General features: G+C 51.0%; 1 protein-coding gene across 4 annotated transcripts in view; it reads left to right on the forward strand.

Annotated features, from left to right (window-relative positions):
- Window positions 1-17,505, forward strand: part of MEGF6 (multiple EGF like domains 6) — a 109,341-nt gene that overhangs the window by 11,429 nt on the left and 80,407 nt on the right. For 2 of the 4 annotated variants that reach the window (XM_064470505.1, XM_064470508.1), the window contains exon 4: window positions 8,141-8,245. The exons of the other annotated variants lie outside the window; for them this stretch is intronic. In XM_064470505.1, the coding sequence (XP_064326575.1) occupies window positions 8,141-8,245 (105 nt within the window). The remainder of the gene's footprint in view (window positions 1-8,140; window positions 8,246-17,505) is intronic. 4 annotated transcript variants of the gene reach the window in all.

Raw genomic sequence — 17,505 nt, forward strand, 5'->3', positions numbered from 1 at the left:
GAAGACCAGCCACCTGGTTAGGTGGCAATGGCACTCTTGCACCCCGTTTCCAGACCCCCCCGCACAGCGATGCTGGCCTCGCTGCAGCTGGATGAGCATCCCGCCGGCTGGCCCGAGATGCGGGATGGCCGGTGCCCTGAGCTGGGCGACTCTGTCCCGATCTGCAGGCTGCCCTGGGGAGCACTTCTGGTTTCTCCATAACTAAATCCTCCATCCTGAGGAGCTCCCAGCCTTCGGTTTGCAGGGGTGTGATGGCTTTTCCTGCTGGTGGCCTGGATCTCAGTACGAGCATGTACTTCTGGACCAGAAGAAGGTGTAGGAAGGAGTGGCAGGGGGAGTGAGCCAGTAAACATCAGTGAACTGCTGAGCAGGGAAACCAGGGCATTACGTACGTTAGCGGATTTTCTCTTTTGTATATAGCAATTGCGCATCAGCCTGCGTTCACTGGCGTAGATCTGCTGAAGGCAATGAAGCTACGCCAAAATATGCTAACAGGATTTGTGGCCCTTCCTATCTGTCTTCAGAGATCATTGATGGTGTTCCAGGAGCACAAAGGTGGGGAAGGCCATCGCTGTTGACAGTTTAATTAGAGCCGTGGGACACCGTGCGGTGGAATTGCTCCAGTCAGGACATCTTATCTTGCTTTCCCTTGGAGGCTGGCCTCTCTTCACTGCAGTGCTCTCTTTGCTCCAAATGCTGGACTGTTCATCACTTTTCCTTAAAAATGAAACCCCGCAACACGTGTGATGTTTTATTAAGGGAAATTTTCACCACTGTAGACTTGTGCGTAGCTTGCCAAGGCCTGCGCTTTCTCCTTGTTTGAACGTGACGCACCCACTGCCATTGGATGCTAATGTTAAGTAGCATTATGAAATGGGGGGGGGGGTCCCAGCCCCGTTGTGGGTACCAGTTCAGTCAAGTTGTTTGGGCTCTCGGAGCCTGCACTGGTGCCTGGAAGAAGAGAGCTTGCCCGGTTGCAGCCACCGTGCCGAGCGTGCTTGTCGTTTGCGTAGGTTGGTGGCCAACTGCAGCAAAAAAGGGGGTGTTCTCCTTTTCCTCACAGGCAAGTTTGTGTCTTTAAGCACTTTCAGGTGAGAAAATGGCCGGTACGGAGCTGCGAGGACAGTACTCAGTGACTCGGAGCGCGGGGGCTCTGCTGGGAGCGAGTAGCTTGGAAAGAGATGGAAAATTTCATAGAAACACCCAGTAAAATGGCGCTGAAGCCAAGGGGTCTGAAGGCTAACGGCTCCACAGAGATCTCACGAGTCTCAAGGAATATTTGATGTCTTTCTTCCTCTCCTACTGTGCCATTTGAAATCGCGACAGCTGTGCTTGCTCGTGACGCCCCGTGCCGCTGCCAGGTCTCACCCGGCGCTGGTTCCTGCCGGCAGGAGTGCGCGGGCTCGTTGCCTTTCCATTGCCCTCTGTCTTGGAGCATTCATCCGCTCTGTCCCAATTGGGAAGGAAAAAGGTCAGAAGTCAAGGCATCCTTTGCATTTTTAGCATGGCATCAGGTTCTTTCTCTGCCTGATTACTGATAGACTGACTTTCAGACCGAGCTTCTCAGTTTCAAGTGGCCCCTGAGATGCTACTTAAATTCCACACGGGTTCAATAACACAGTTAAAGCCTGTGCTGATTAGGACAAGGGGCCTGCGTGTCTGGTAATCCCCATGCTCGAGCTCTACTTTCAGCTCGAGATGTTGAAAAGCCGAGTCCCACCAAGTCTACAGCTCTCGGTCTGCACGGAGGAGCTGGAGCTCAGCCGCAGACATCGTGTGCGCTCCCGGGCCAGCTCCTGCCACGTCCAGAAACAACTTGATGAGGCAGAAGGGCACCAAGGAGAGCAATAAGTGTGGAAGAGGCCGAAGAGGAGACCGTCACTAGAAGATTTGGTGCTGGTGACCTTGTCGCAGTTGGAGTGTCGCCTGTGAGCTACGCAGGAGGTGCCGGTGCCATCTCTGCCCCGCCGCACGCTGCTGCAGGAAGCAGGCTCTTCGCTCAGGCTGGAACAGCAGCGAGGCCAAGTCGCGACGGGGGCTGCAGCTGGGCAGGGAGCCTGGCTCTGCTGCGGGGCGGGAGGAGACGCCCGAGTCGGTATTAATGAGCCGACTTTCCAGGAAACGGAACAGCCTAGGTGGGCGCAGCCTGGCCAAGAAGCGGCTGGGGAGCTCTGGCCGTCGTGCAGCTCCGCGGCCAGCCAGCTTCTGCTGCTCGGGCTGGCGCTGCCCGGCGCCCAGCACTGCAGCGCGGTCTGCTGCTCGGGTACCTCCCTGAGCTGCGGGGGGAGCTCGGCTTGAGCTGCTGGCCTAAAGCTTCGGTCACCCACCCTAGCTGTCTTTATCTGGAGGGTTTATCCAGCCCTCGTTAGGCTCACGCTTTGCTCTGATTATTAGCTTGGGGAGAGGTAGAGCCTGGCCCTGGGTAAAGAGGGAGACTTGGTGTTCGTTTGGCGAGGAGGTGGGAGGAAGTAACAGTCTGAGACATGATGAAAACCCCTCCGAGCATCCCCGAGGGCTGAGCAGAAAGCAGCTGAATTTTAATCGCCTCATTAAAAGAGAAGCTTTTATTAGTCACAAATGGCCTATTAAAAGGCTCCAGAGCGAGCCCCGGTGCCCCGCACTGAACCGCGTTTCTTCCTGCCAACTCTGCTTAGCTTTAGCTTATCATCCGGCGAGCGGGGAAGGAGCGCTCCGCGGGGCCCGCCGCAGCGGCCGCGCTCGCTGCCGGCCCGGCCCGTCCCGTCCCGGCTCGCTGCACAGCGCCGGGAGCCCGGCCCGCGGGCAGGCGTGCGCAGGAGCCGGCTGAGCCGGCGTCGGGGGAGCAGCTCCGTTATTTGTGGTGCAGGTTGGAAGGCTCGGCAGGAAATGTGTTCGGTTAACAATTTAATTTCCCTATTAGGCTGGCTTTCCTTTGTACATCACCTCTTGGCTCCTGGAGGCTCATTGTTTTGTCAGCTGAAAGGCTTTGACTGAACTTCTGAACCTTTTGCCTGGGATCAAGCCTAGTATTGGTTAAACTTCTAACGTTCGCTCCCCTGGGAGACCGTCTTTGTCCTCGCAGAGGATGGCTGCCTTGTACTTCGGTGAGCCTACATGTTGTAGGAGAAATGCTGGTTTCCATCACTCTTCCTTTTAAATCAGTCTCTTGTCTCTGACTTCTCGAGGATCCCACCTTGCTAAATCCTCACAAAAAACGTTGTCCGGCCTTTCAAACAGAAGGAGGTGATGCTTTCTGTAGTTTATCCTTTCTTTCCCATTTCCCAGAACATCATCGTTACCCTTTTCCCAAATTACGTTGCATTAAAATGATGTCGCGCTGAATTAGGAGCTGATCTGCAGAAGGCTTGGGGGGTGCAGGGGAGGGAGACCCGCAGGCCCCTCGGCCCCATGGGCTGGGAAGTAGGTTATTATGATTTCCACTCTGTGTGTGCCAGCCTGAAGCACAGAGCAGGGAATTGTCCGGGTCATTCAGGAAATCTGGGGCACAGCCAAGAATAACACCCGAATCTCCTAATCCCTGATTTGTGTCGCTGCAATTGCGTCTAATATTTTCCACTGTTGTGCTTTGGATCTCACTGAACTGCCTCTGAGGGCTGAGCACTGCTGGCAAGTAGGGCACTGTGGGGCCAGGCTGAGCTTTACTGGGACCCTGTCTAAAGCCTGGTTTTTAGGTGATTGAGGTGAAGGACTTGGGAAGACCAACCTTACTATGCCATTTGGCCACGCAGTCCGTTCTACCTAATGGTGTTGAGGCCCGAAGGGACAGAAGCAAACAGAAGAGCAAGACCAGAGCTAGCAAAAACTTAAGGCTGCCGCCCCAGGGAGCCCTGGCGCACGCCCGGAGCTGGGAACCTGGAACGGAACGCTCGCTGCCAGGAGCTCCTTCTGCCTTGCCGTGTGGGAGGACGCGCACGGCGAAGCGTTTGCGATCGCAGGCGTCGCACGGCGCGGCTCAGCGGAGCGGGATGCTGGTGAAAGAGTTTCCCAGCTTCCCGTGTTCTGCACCAGCAGGCCAGCACGGGATCCATAGGGGACCGCTGTGGTCCCCAGGGATATGTGGCTGTGAAAAGTGGCTAGAACATTAGATGAGAAGATAACTGGCTTTCTGAAAAAAACATTTCATCACTGTTTCATTAGTTTGGGTAGATGAGTATTTGGATTTCAATGCTACCTTTGTATTCCTGAATAATCTTTTTTTTGGAAGGGGGATTTGAAAAATCATCAGGTCCTTAAAAGAGCCAACACTGAGGCTTAAGTATTTCAGCTCCAGTGCATCTAAGGTGCAAAGTTTGGGGAGGTTGGATGTCGGTGAGAACGAGACTTGGAACGAGCTGGAGTTATCGCTCGGGCTGGCGAGCTGGGTCAGCTGCAAGGGAGCTCCTGCGCCTAACAGCCATGCCTCGGAGCAGGGCGCTCCGACGGCTGGATTGTAAAGGAAGTGATAGAGCAAACGCCCTTAACGTAGGGACGTAGCTTCCTCTAGTAAGAGTGTGTGTTTTAAAAGCAAACGTGCAAATTTGTGGAATGCCATATTTGCCTGAACTTTCCCAACGCCGCCTTAGTCACCGCAGACTAGGTGGAAGGCGTTGTGTACGCCAGTATCAGGGTTCAGCACAGAGGAGAGATTAGGAAGTCGATTGTGTTTCTGTAGGGAAAAACAGAGCCAATATTTGATAGATGGAGGATTCAATGGTAGGAGGAGAATAGTGGGAAACTTAGCAATGTGGTGGTCAGGTTCCCAGGCGGAGCAGGTTGTAGCCGGCTGTGTTATGATAAGAGTTGTATGAAAACCTGACAACATAGCGCCCAGGCGCTGGCCACCGCCAGGGCTGGACCCAGTGGTTTGACTTCCACTGAGCCCGAAACACAACGCCGATGTTTGTCTCCCCAAGGTAGTCAGGAGGCAGAGTATTTCAGGCAGCTTCACACGAGTCGTCGATGAGCTTCGTGCAGCTGATGAAACCTTTCAGCATTTAGGAGCTTTGAGGACGGGACTCTGCACTGCACTAACTACAGCACCTTCGTTACTTAGCGGAGGGGAGGGTGGGGAGAGAAAAAGGACCTGCCTTTACTGCCCAGGTCATCTCCTTTGTCTGTCGGGGATGCGAGCACCACCAAAACATGACTCCCATCCGTGCAACTAGTAGCAGACCTGGAATCAGGAGGGAAGGGGTTTTTCAGGCGTGGCAAGCTTTGGGTTTCTTTTGCGCAGGTGGTACCTGCTCTTTCCCAGCTCTGATTTTGTGTGTATGTCACAAATTTACCTTCTGGTGCGCACAAAATGTCCCGCTGATGTGCCCCAAAAATACAAACGCTTCCTTGCGTTGGTTCCAGCTGTGATTCCTTTTTCTTCTGAGTGCGCAACTGGTGTTTTGGAGTAGGCATGGAATATTTTGTGCCAAGTATTTTGGAAGCATTTTTGAAGCCTGCACGGGGTGCCTTTCCTCCCCGGTTATAATGACACGAAATGAAATGTGTAATCACAGACCTGCATTTTCTGTTACTAATTAGTTACAGCTTTAGCTGGAATGGGAAGAGAAGCCGGGGGGCTCCCAACTTGCAAACAGGAGGGAAAAGTTATAGACAGAGTGCGTGTGGAAACCTTAGTCCAGCAAGCGCTGTTATAATTGTTTCCAGGTGGTCCCGTATCGTACGTAGGTTTGTAATTTAATCACAGGCTTTGTGTGTTCGGTCGGTAACTGCAAAGGTGCCATTTCATCGCTGGCCTTGAGCAAGGTCCAGCACCTTCTGGCTGGGGACTTCTCCACCGGCCCGTGCCCGGGACCACGCGCTGCCCTCCACGCCGGCCGCTGCCACCGGCGTCTCTCGGGGTCTCACTGAGAGCGCTTGCGTAGCTGACAGCCGCTTCCCAGGCTGTACCTGCTGGAGATGTATTTAATTCTCCAGCTTTTTCCTTAAGGCAGTCGGGACAGGCAGAACTGGCAGCCTTGCAGCTTTAGAGAATTAAAAATGGCTTTTCCAGGAGTTTGTATTTATTTATTTGTCCATTTACTTGCCCTGTCTGCACTCGTGATCCCAGGTAACGTTAATGCAGGAGATGCTGCTGCGTTGGTCTCCCACATGATGCGAATTTAGCGTGAGGAGTTGCAGACACGTCATGAGAGTGGCCAGGACCATGCGGGACCCTGACCCACGCAGTCTGATCATTTGAAAAGAGAGCGTGCCCGCTGAAGCTTCGAGGGGCGGCCACTTCTGATATTATTCTGGAAGGTGCTTTTCTTGAGCCTGGAGGAATGCTGTATGTGTGTGTGCGGCACCGGCAAAGCCAGCCGCAGCTGGCTGGGGCGAGTCCTGACCGTGGGTCTGGAGCAGGGTCACTAACTGCTTGTGGTCAGCTTGCACTAACCAGCAGCTCTGCTACCCCGACGTGTGCCTCGGGCTTGGAATAACCCCTAACTCTCCTAGCAGGAGTAAGACATCGCACTCGGGTTTTTTCCTCCCTGTTGTTTCCACAAAAGCCAAAGACAAATCTCATCTTCGCTTCAGCCGAGGAGGGTTGGCACCTTGCTGAGGATGCAGGACACGTTCGCAGGTTGATGGGTCACTTGTTCGGTCGGCAAGTCGCCGCAGTCGGTGACCACGCGGGGCGGCAGCCTGCTTCAGCCGGCACACGATCCGCGGTAAATCGCAGCGTGAGCCGCGCTTGGCTCCGTCGGCATTTGTCTGCTCGCCTGTGTTCTGTGCTCTTTCTAGTAAATCCGCATTTCTGAGCCAACAGGTTTTGGATTGCCAGGTCTGTCTTTTGTAATTTCAGCTACTCGAAATAATTGCGCTCTCTGGATCCATCGACTGGATCAAGAGGACACGAGGGCCCCTAACACAGGTGACCGTGACACAGTTGGCACTTGCAGAGCATTCCTTCCCGGGATGCGTGGGCTGTGATGCATCGGTTCCCGTTGCTGCTCTTGGCCCAGGGCCGTCCACGGTCCCACCTGGGCTGAGCTGGACCTCGGGGCGGGCGGGTGGGAGCTGCTGGACCAGGTACGCCCACGGCATCTCCTGCACCGTGCAGGCAGGCGGAGCTGCCTTTGCTCCCTGTTCTCTGGTTTGCCACGGCTTCTCTGAAACGCATTCCTAGCCCATCCCGTTGTTCTTGGGTTGCGTTGCAGTTTGTTCAATGAAAGAGAAAAGGGAAAGAAAAAGAGGAGGTGCAGGAAAAAGGAAGAAAAGAGAAATTGGCCGGCAACACAGCTATGTCCAGATCAGTGAATACAGAGAAAAATTCATTGTCCGAATCTTTAAATGCACTTAAAAAGGAGGACAGGCGCTTGTTCTGCGTCCTTACGCTTTGACAAGCACAGCGCACATGACAGCATCGCTTGTGAGCAACATTTCTCCTTCTGAGCTGAGTGTTTTCCAGTGGGAACTATAAAATATCGGCAGCATTTCATCAGTTATGAGGAATATACTTTTCACTAGAAAAACACATCCTTGTTTGTGGTTTTATTTAGATGATTTGAAAAGGTGGATTTCAGAAGCCTAATTGAGCATTCTCTGTCTCTGTGTCCATTTTACACTTCACTTGGTGAGAACAGAGAAATGTGGCTGCTCAGGCTTACTTACAGTTTAGCTCTATTTCATCCTCTCGTCCGTTCAGAAGGTGACGCCGCATTTCGGTAGCCAGCTCTCCAGGAAAGCTCAGCGGAGAGGTGGAAAGCAGCTTCTTGTGGTTTGTTCCTGAAAGATGCCTCTAATTTCAAAATAAATAAGTTATCTTTTTTTTTTTTTTTGCCACAAGATCTGGTATGATTCCGCATGAGTCATTTTCTGACCATTTCACCCACTTGTCGGCTGGAAAAGCATTATTTCCTCAACAGCCCTGCAGCTCTGCTGGTGTTTTCCTGCGAATTCTCGCTTAGCCGCACTGTAAGAAAAGCCCTTAGACATTGCCTAAGGTATCTTACTTCCTATCCTAAATTTTGAGGGACTTTGTGCACTATTTGAGTATCGCAATATCAACCAAAAAAGGGTCGCCTTTCAAAAATGGTTCAACAGCATTTTTATAACTACTCATGGTTGCTACAGGGCTGTGGGATCTTAATCAGTGAACGGGTATTTACCGGTGCGCGTACCCTTCCGACGGTGATCTCGGGAGTTATCCTCTCCCTCCTCCTTGCAGCTCTCTGCAGTTACGGGGTTTGCTTCAACGGTGGAAACTGCATAGAGGGACCTTCGCAGCTCTGTCATTGCTCCTCTGGCTTCCAAGGACCTCGCTGTCAGTACGGTAAGCAGTCTTTTCAAACTCTTCCTTTAATTTTGAGTTGGAAGTGAAGGAGAGGAAGAGCGAGGGATGCCCCAATGTTTTTTTTCTCCTAGCCATTGTTTTATCTGCAAAACTCCAATAATCTGCTCTCTACTGTTTTTGGCCACTCTCTGTAATGTTTGGGGAACCTGGATGTTTGGAAAGGAAATGCTTATCGCGACTTGCTGTGAAACGTAGCTCCGACTGTACAATAGCCTTTATTCCTGGCTGCCATCAGCAGAGGGATTTGCTGGAATTGGAGAAGGAAGCTGATTAAAGTTGGGTCAAACAAAGAAACCCTGGGGTCACGGCCTGTGGAGTGAAGCTCAGCCTGGGGGAGCATGGCAATGGGCTGCCACATCAGAAGGGAAAATAGTTAAGCTCTGACTAGCTGGATCAGTTATACCTTTGGCTAGGCTTTCTTTTGGGGCTGCTAAGCTTTATTTAATTAACCTTCATGCAATATACAAATTCTCTCTTGAAGGTTATTGAGTTCCCTATGTCTGGTAATTCAGAGATGTCCGGATCTGGTAACGTGATAGTCTGTAGCGAACAACTGCGAAAAGCTGGAAGGGTTCTCCGTGCCTCGTACTGTTGTAGGGAGAAACGGCTGCCCTTTCTTCCCGCTAGCTGCCAAGCCTGCAGGGTGCAGGGCAGTAACAGTTATTCAGATTCTGGATTTATAACAGCAAGTTAAATAATAAGACTTAATTTTTTTTTTAAACCATCCATTAGTATCTATCTCTTCCTTCAGATCCGTGGTTCCTTGCCCTTTCAGAAACGGAGGCAAGTTTATGGATGTAGAGGTGCTGACATCGGAATAGTCCTTGGCAGGAGCTGGTCTTTCCCCAGTGAGAAGGGCTGGAGAGGAGCTTTTCCTGCAAAGCCTGAAACCCTCCAAGCCCCGAGTAATCAGAACAGAGGGCGGAAAGGTGACCGTGCGAGTTAATCGGTTCAGGGAAAGTGTGTGTCTTAACGCTATGCTTTAAGAGGGCAGATCGAGGTCTCGCCGCTGCAGCTAGCGAGGAGGCACACAGCCACCGGCTGCGCGGCGGAGCTGGGCTGCAGCTGCTGAGCCAGCGCCTCTCGCGCATTTGTCACGCCGCCTCTGTTTTAAGGAACTTTAATTGTTGTTACAAGTGTCAATTTAGAAGTGCTTAAAAGGCCCTTAAGTCGTGTTTAGATAATACCTTTAAAGAAAAAAGAGGATTCTCTCAGTCAGATACAAACTATAGATTGGCCAAACCCTCCTTGACGCTGTTGACTTTAGGCTCAGTTCATTCCTTCCTCGCTCCTTAATATGTATCATTAACTGGAGTTAAAGCTGTGTTTGTTAGTCGGAGGCTTTCCTCGGACTCGGCTGGGACTGTGGTTTGCGTGTGACGGCTGTGAGTCCCCTGCCCCCCTGTTCCAGTGGCGGCACAAGTTCTCAATTAGGCAGTGAAGCAATTTCCTTGGTAATAAGAAGAAAAAAGAGAATTGCCCCGAGCCCAGGCGTACAGCTCGCGAGCCTGGCCGCTGCTCTCTCGCCGCAGGGCATCCAAACCAGAGCTACTTCCAGAACTGCAGGCTCCGTTTGGCAGCAGCCGGCCCCTCGGCCAGACTGGAGCGATTTCAGCGGGGCCTGGGCGCTGCCAAGCCCAGACGTAGCACGGACCCGTCTGACGCGAGGCACGAACCCCTCCTGGAGCGTCCCCGAGGCGTTTCTGTCAGGGCTGCAGGGCTGCACCTCTGCTCGAGCCTCCCGTTACCAGCAAGCGCTCGCCTCTGGTCCCAGCGCGGCGTGACACCTCTCCCGGGCCGGCTGGCCTTCTCTCCACAGCATTTGCAAAGGTGTCGCCCAGAGTTAACGCCACGTCCTAGAAATGCAGGGTGCTCTGTCCCGTGTTAGCGCCTTAGAAATGGCCCGGTGTCGGGGGACGGCGCAACCTTCTGCTCGCCTTAAGCAACACGACGCGAGCGGTTTGCGGCCCGCTGTGGGGGGCTGCCGTGCCCTGCAGAGATGCAGGAGGGTGTGAGTTTCCTTGAGCTGAGCTTTGTGCTGCTGCGCTCAGGTCTAGCGCCGCAGAGCCTTGCCCGGCCCCAGCTGGCGGCTTGAGGCTGGCACCGCTCCCGCATCCCCGCATCCGCCGCGAGAAACAGAGCGATGCCCAGGAAACGAAGCAGTCCGGCTTTAACCCGCTGGTCGCTCAAAGGTCTATGGCTGGTTTAACGCTAAGGGTTTAAATTCGACATTTTGAGTAAGGTGAAGAGGATGCTGCTTAGTATAAAAACAATTTGCGGTTTGTTTTGCTTTTTTGCTTTATGTTTCTAAAATAGTCACGCTGCGGGCACAACAGTAACCTGAGTCCGAATTATTTGTCCCCCCAGTGACACTCTCCTAACTGCACATTACTTAAAATACTGCTTCCCTCTCATCCTTTGACCCCCGAAGGACTAGAGCATGGCTGATTCTCAGAGATGTACGCAATCCTGCACCGCTGCTGAGGTTTGTGTTTGCACGTGTTACAGGGTTTTCTAGGAAATAAAAAGGCCTTAAATCGTCCCTGCAATTTTTTTGCAAAGCTTCTCTCATACAAATTAATAAAATAAACGTCGGGCGTCCTCCCGTACAGGACCTGAGAGGCAAAACACACTTTCACATTTGGAAATGTTTAGCAATTCCCACAATTATAATTGGTTGCAGCTTTGAAAATAAAGCACACATTTCTGAGACCCCCCAAATATTTTAAAAGGGAAATGACTGGCTTATTTTGGAGGGGAAGAAAATACATCTGTAGGCGCACTGTTGTTACCCCCCCCCCGCCCCGCCTTGGATGGGGGACCCAAAGTCGGTGCTTTGGGCCTTGAGAGGTCAGTCTGTGGATGGCTGAGGATTAGCTTTTATTTTTCTGCCCTGCAAAGCTTTTTGCAGGACCTGTGTGAGGCAGCAAAGGAGGACAACAACGGCTGGTGCTGCCAGCGTGTCCCCGGGGCGGCTGCGTGCCCTTGGGGCTGCCTCCGCACACCTCCGCGGGGCTGCTCAGGGGGCAAATGGGGCAGGACTGGAGAGGGAAGAAGCCTTTTCCCTTTTGTGGGGAAAAGGATGCTCTGATCAGATAAGAGGCGGCTGTTAGTCAGAGAAATTGGAAAATTTTAGTTATTGGTTAAAAATGAGGTGTGGGTGAACCTCCAAGAGTTGCAGTTTGGGCAGTTGTGTAAAGTATGACAACAGATGAGCCTTTTGGAAGTGATAAATCGAGTTAAAAAGAAAAAAAATCCAAGATTTTTCCGCCAATTAACAAAGCATGAGGTGGCTGTGTCACTGTTGTCACTTGTATTTGTAAGCAATTTTGATTTTATTTTAATTGTTTTAAATTCCAAGTGAGTTGGCTCTTGAACTGTTCTCTCAGGATATTTGACCTTTATGGTGATGTTTCTCTATGTGCCTCTGTTAGAAGCAAAGAGCCAAACTGTAAATCTAGATTAAAAAAACAACAACAAAAACCTTTTGAAACTTACTGAATTACCGACTGGTATTTTGAACCTTTAAAATGTCTTGACACAAAATACGGTTTTAGCGGCAGCTCAGAGAAGCCCCTTATCTGATTCTCTCATCTCTCACACACCTGTCAGATGTTAAATGAATGTCTGAAATCCTGAATACCTGTGGTCAGACCCTTACCTTCTCTATTTTGGCAGAGCTTCACTCAAGGCAGTGGGGATGGGCTGTGTTACCGCAGACGGGGGGTGGCCAAGGATACGCAAATCACGGCTCCGCTACCTGAAGTGAAAGGAAGAAGCCGACCCAAACTCTTTCGTTTGGAATGAGCTAATTACAAGCAACAGGGTTGAGTGAATGGAGTGGATAAATCATTCTTCGTGCTGCTTAGCCTCTGTTCATAAAGTGTCAATTGTTCTATTGCCTTTTCAACGGCAGAGCCCACTGACTTGGGGGCATTCCTTTGCGTTTGCAACCTCTAATTACTTTCATTCCTGAGCGATTTACATCTCGTGCTCATGGCAAAAGTCACCCCCTGACATCCCCTTCTGCCGGGACAGCGCCTTGCTCTTTCCGAGGCCTGTTGTTTATAAACATTGCAAAGGCCCCTTTCTCCTGCTTCCTTCAGCAAATCCACCTGGACGGGACTATCTGGTCACTTCAAGGGCTGGAAGGAAGGAGATGGGCTTTGGGAAGCCCAGCCCCAAGAAGGAAGGAGATGGGCTTTGGGAAGCCCAGCCCCAGGCAGGTTGTGCTGGCTGGCTCAGGACTTCCACTGTTTCCCTTTTCTCCTGGTAAAGCAGCAGAAAATATAACGTGATCAATACCAGGTTGTGTCTTCAGTGAGTTCCTGGGCAGGACGCGTGGTGGACATGAGACACACCAGCACGTTGACAAGAAGAGTGGTTAATCTTCTTCGGGCACTGCTCCATAAGCCTCGGCCACTCCTGGAGACAGACCCCAAACCCACTGGTGTGGATTCTGCAAACGATGGAGCATTTTCATTACCTGCAGATGAAGGAATTATATAGATATAACAGACTGGGGACAGTGTTCATTTTGCAAGACAAGTTACTTCGCAAGCGTCTTCAGAAAGCTCTCCTAGGTTTCAAGTTTCATTTTAACCTTTGCTTCCATCCTGCTTTTAAACAGATGTTGCTCCTGAAAAACTCAAAAAGACCAATGAAAATGCAGAGAATTGACTCTTTTCTGTCCGTCCTTTGATGCTTTTCATTCCTCATAGCGTTTTCCAAAAGCCAAGGTCCTTGCGACACCGAATGTGCTGATTGAGGCAATGGGAAGGTCTCAGCCACAAACTCATCCTTTCTTTCATCCTAATTTCTTACTGACTACTGTAAATTATTTTTTTGGTAAATACTTTTTTGACAAATTTCTGGTGGAAACCTAATTGTCTGGATTCCTATCTTCTCTGTCACTTTTAAAGGTACTCCAGGTGGTTAACTTCTGTGCTGGTCAGTCAACGCTTGTGCTGGACTTCAGTGACGGGATGGGAGGCTGGAGGCTGGTTCAGAGATGACAGCTTTGGGGAGGGACATAATGGTTGATCAGTGAATCATTTTTGCTCATCTGTCACCTATAAAAGAAGCTACGCTGATATTTGAGGTGATGAAACCTTCTTGAGAAATAGTTCCCCCAAATGACGCTGTTTAGTGTCTGCCTGGGATGAAGCTGGATGTGGCCCGGAGGGCTTCTGACGAGGCTGTTCGATGGAAGCAACGTGAAAATAACCCTGAGTGAACGAAGCTGCGGGTTCTGTGGGTCATTCGTCTTCCAGAAATCTCTGTGTCTGATCTTAATGGTATCACTTTTTCTTTTCTGGAAAGAAATACAGAGGTGTTTGCTTTAAAGGCAGGACATTCTCTATCCTGGCCAGACTCTTATCACACCTTTCAGCACGGGGCATTTTTACTGGCCAGCCCAGAGCAGCAGCAATCCTGTGTTTACCCTGGCTGGAGAGCAGGCAGTACCCAATCAGTCTGGCTTCCAGGGGTGAGATGCTGTCCTTCCTGCTCCCCTGAGCTGTCGAAAGTGATAATATTTGGGCACTCTCCATCTGCATTAAATCATCTCACTTTGAAGGCAGCACGAGCTCTTTCAGGAAGGTCTGCAGGGCATCTTGTTTACCCGTCTGGGTTTCAGAGCCTTTGCTGCTGCCTTTTGCATCTCGGTGGCTTTTTGATCCAGTAAAGTGCTTCAGCATAGGGACTGCCCTTCTTTTTTTCCCCATGCGGCGCGGGATCTCCTACCTGCCGTAAGAGGGGCTTCGCCAGAGCAGCGAACCAGAGGAAGAGGTTGAGCTGAACAATATTACAGTGGCTGCAGAGACTGTTTCTGAACTGAGGAAACAGCTGGGTCGCCCCGAACTCCTCCGTTATCTTCCACATCTGGTAGATGAAAGGGTTGTAAATGGAGTGTTGGAGGTTTGCTTTGGGCTGAGCCTCTCTCTAGGAGCTCCCTTCTTTGAGCTTGGATGTAAATGACCGTTCCGTACAGGGCTCGTTGCTGGGAGGGAGGGGGTGTTGGAAAACCTGGGCTCTGCTCCAAGCCTTCCCAGGGATCCTCGGACCACCCGACGCTGCAGGGTCTGGTTTTGGTGAAGTCGGCGTACCGGAGGGAGCGCAGCGTCTCCCCGCACAGCTCCGGCGAGGCCCTGCGCGCCGGGGGGTCGCACGCTCGTGGCGGGGACCCTCCGTCTGTGGGACGGGGAGCACAAAGGCTGTTGTTGTTTGTGTCTCGTACTGTAAATCAGCTGCTTGCCTTCAGCGTTTGCTTACTGAAAACTTCACGGCGGAGTGGATCGTTTCAGCGACACTCAGGCTTTGGGGGCTCTTGTGTGGGAACTTTGCTGTGCTGTAGGGACAGGACCCTTCCTAATTAGCCCGGCTGCGTTTTGAAGGATCGGCCAGACCAAATCTTTTTTAGCTTGGCACAAAGGAGAGGTCAGCTGTAAGCAAGCAGGGCCCGTGATTAGTGTCTGCTTTTGCAAGGCCAGCTGAAATGGCTTTGTCGCTGCTTCAGGAGACCATTATTGTCTCTTTCTTTTACAGCGCTGCCCTCATTTACCCAAGCATTTGACATGCCCTCGGTGTTGTTTGATTGACTAATGACCCTATTTCTCCCGCTAATCTCTTCGAGCTGTTCAGCTGGAAGCCTTTGCGGTGCGTTAGGGCATGGGCTGCGGAGGGGTGGGAGGAGAGGGGCTCGCTGCAGCCTTCGGGCTGGAGGTGGTTTTCAGAGGGTAACGCAGGACTGCAAAGCACTCGAAGGCGTCGAAGCCAAACGGGAAAGGTTTTGCCTTTGGAAGCAAAGGGAAGCACCTTGCAGACTCTTCTGGGATCCAGGAGCCAGATGCATCTTTCCAAGACGGAAAGGCACCACCAGCGAGGGTGCGCGTGCGGTAGCGCTTGTTTGCACTCGGCTGACTTCCCTGGTCCAAGGGGACCCTGCTGCCAATGGCAGGACGACAGTAGCGAGGTATTGTTCAATGTCTCAGGGGTTTACAGTTCACAAGGCCAGTCTAAAATCCGTTTGTGGGATTAAATAGCAGCAATTGTTCTTCAGCTGTCAGTTTATTGGAGAGAATCCACTGTTAATAATTCCAGGGCTAAATTAAGCAGAGCAACAGCCAAGAAGTCCGAACACTTCTATTTACAAGCAGCCTCCTGGTTCAAAGGTTTAGCTTTCTGCTGGGGAGGGGAGAAGGGTCTGAGCCCGGAGGAGACTTCTGCCTGCCTGGAGCATTGCCGTGCAGCTCTGCCTGCCGGGATTTTCTCTCGTTTTGGCTCAGGAAGGCAGTGGAACAAGGGCGGCTTGTGCAGAGCTCTGCTTCGTCCTGCGCTATCTGCTTGTCCATCAGCCAAATGTTAGGTATTTAATAGCTGGCAAACAGGTAGCACTGAACTCTTTGAAAATGTTGGTGAGAGGAAACAAGCCAAGTCTATGTAGGGGTTTATTCAGTTTTAAAAAAAAGATCTTTTGTGAAGTGAGTTTTGAAGAAAAGGGAAAATGCGCTGGAGCTGGGGGAACAGCTGGGGTTGGACCTGTGAAACAAGCTTCCTTGCACATCTGTCTGTAGGGTGTTCTGGGGTCCACGTCCTTCACCGAGATGCACAATGCGGCGTCACCGCGAGCCTCCTGGCACGACCTGGCTTTTACAAATCTGGACGTAAATGCAGGGCAATTACTCTGTGAATAACTTCATAGTTCATATGATTTGAGTTTCTAAAGGTTAACTGGAGTACAGCAAACAGCCTTTTGGATGTGTGCTATCACGTCTGAAGCTGTCCGGCTTCATCAACGACTGATGGAGCATACGCATAGGCAAAAATATTAACGACACGTTTGTTTAAAGGAACATGATAGTAAGTGAATAAGAGCTGCTGGTTTAAGAGACTAAAATCTTAAGGGCTTTAGTGACTTCGAAATATGGCTTTCTTTGTTCTTTTCAAGCTTTCCTTGGGTTGAACTCAAGAATTAAGGATTTCATTATCATTTAAAAGAGGTGATTATATTGGGTGAAAGAAAATACATGGCTCAAGTCCTTCAGATGAGTTATAGCTCTCTGCTTAGGTTTTGGCAAATAAATGAGAGAGGAATCCTATTGCTGACATTGCACCGGTTTGAAATTTCCATATAGATCTTTACTGCTCCTCGCGTTAAGATCTGTCAGGGGTGAGAAAAGCTTGGAAGGAAACTGCTTATAGTGCCATCTGGAGAAGACCAAATCTACACTTGGTCTGAGGGATTCGCACCTTGGGCCACGTCACATCAAGTACTGGATGCCATCCTCAAGGCAATGCACATTTTCCCTTTAGTGAGGACTGAAGCTCGTCAGCACCTCCCGTGACAGCCCCCTTAACTGTTACAGTGCCAGTAGCATGGCGAAACGTCACGCTTGAATCTCCCTTCGAGGGTTTCCGCGAATGTTTGCAGCCAGATGTGACCAATTAAAAAGGGGAGTTTGGGTTTGCAAAACCTCAGCGACTCGCAGAGTTGAGCTAGGGGTCTGAAAAGCCTTGTGATTTTGAGCGCTATGTAGTCTACTCTACGTATTTTCTTCTCATAAACCATCTGTTGGAAGTCAGACTAAGCATGGAGGAGACTCAAGGGATATTTATATAGAACAGATTATTTTCCAAGCAATGAAAAATACTCCAGTCTAAAAATGGACCACCGGGATCCCATCGTGTAATTGGTAATAAGAATTTGATACATGAGTGCCAAGTAGACTGAACTAATGCTGAATCCTTGGACCGTTACCGGAGAGGAGACCATCCCAGCCCTACAGATGCTCACGCAGCTGGCCGGTTTCTTGAACCGAGAGAGGCCGCTAGCAAACCCTAGCCCGGAGCGGTCTGTGCAGAAGCACCCTTTCTGGAGGCACCCTGAGACGTGCCTCTCCTGCCTCCTGCTGCGGCCCTTGTTGGCTCTGCCCTCGGCCGTTTAACGTTACGGAAGAGAAACGGCACGAGGCACCTTAACTCTCGGGACCCGGGATCTTCCCTTGTTTTCTGGGGACCTTGTGAAAGTTGGCGGTGCAGGGATCCGCTCTGGCCGTAGGCACGAGGGGACAGGTTCCAGCCAAAACAGGTGTTTTAGCGAGTGAAATGAGTGAAGGCCAAAGCAGAAAAGATAAGCCTTGCTGCAAACCTTCCTGGAATTTTTAGAATTAATTTATGCTAAAATACGTAGTGCGGTCTGTAGTAAATCGTCAGTATGTTGTGCTTTCAATTTCTGGGTT

The sequence above is a fragment of the Phalacrocorax carbo genome, chromosome 20, assembly GCF_963921805.1.
Source record: "Phalacrocorax carbo chromosome 20, bPhaCar2.1, whole genome shotgun sequence".
Taxonomy (NCBI): domain Eukaryota; kingdom Metazoa; phylum Chordata; class Aves; order Suliformes; family Phalacrocoracidae; genus Phalacrocorax; species Phalacrocorax carbo.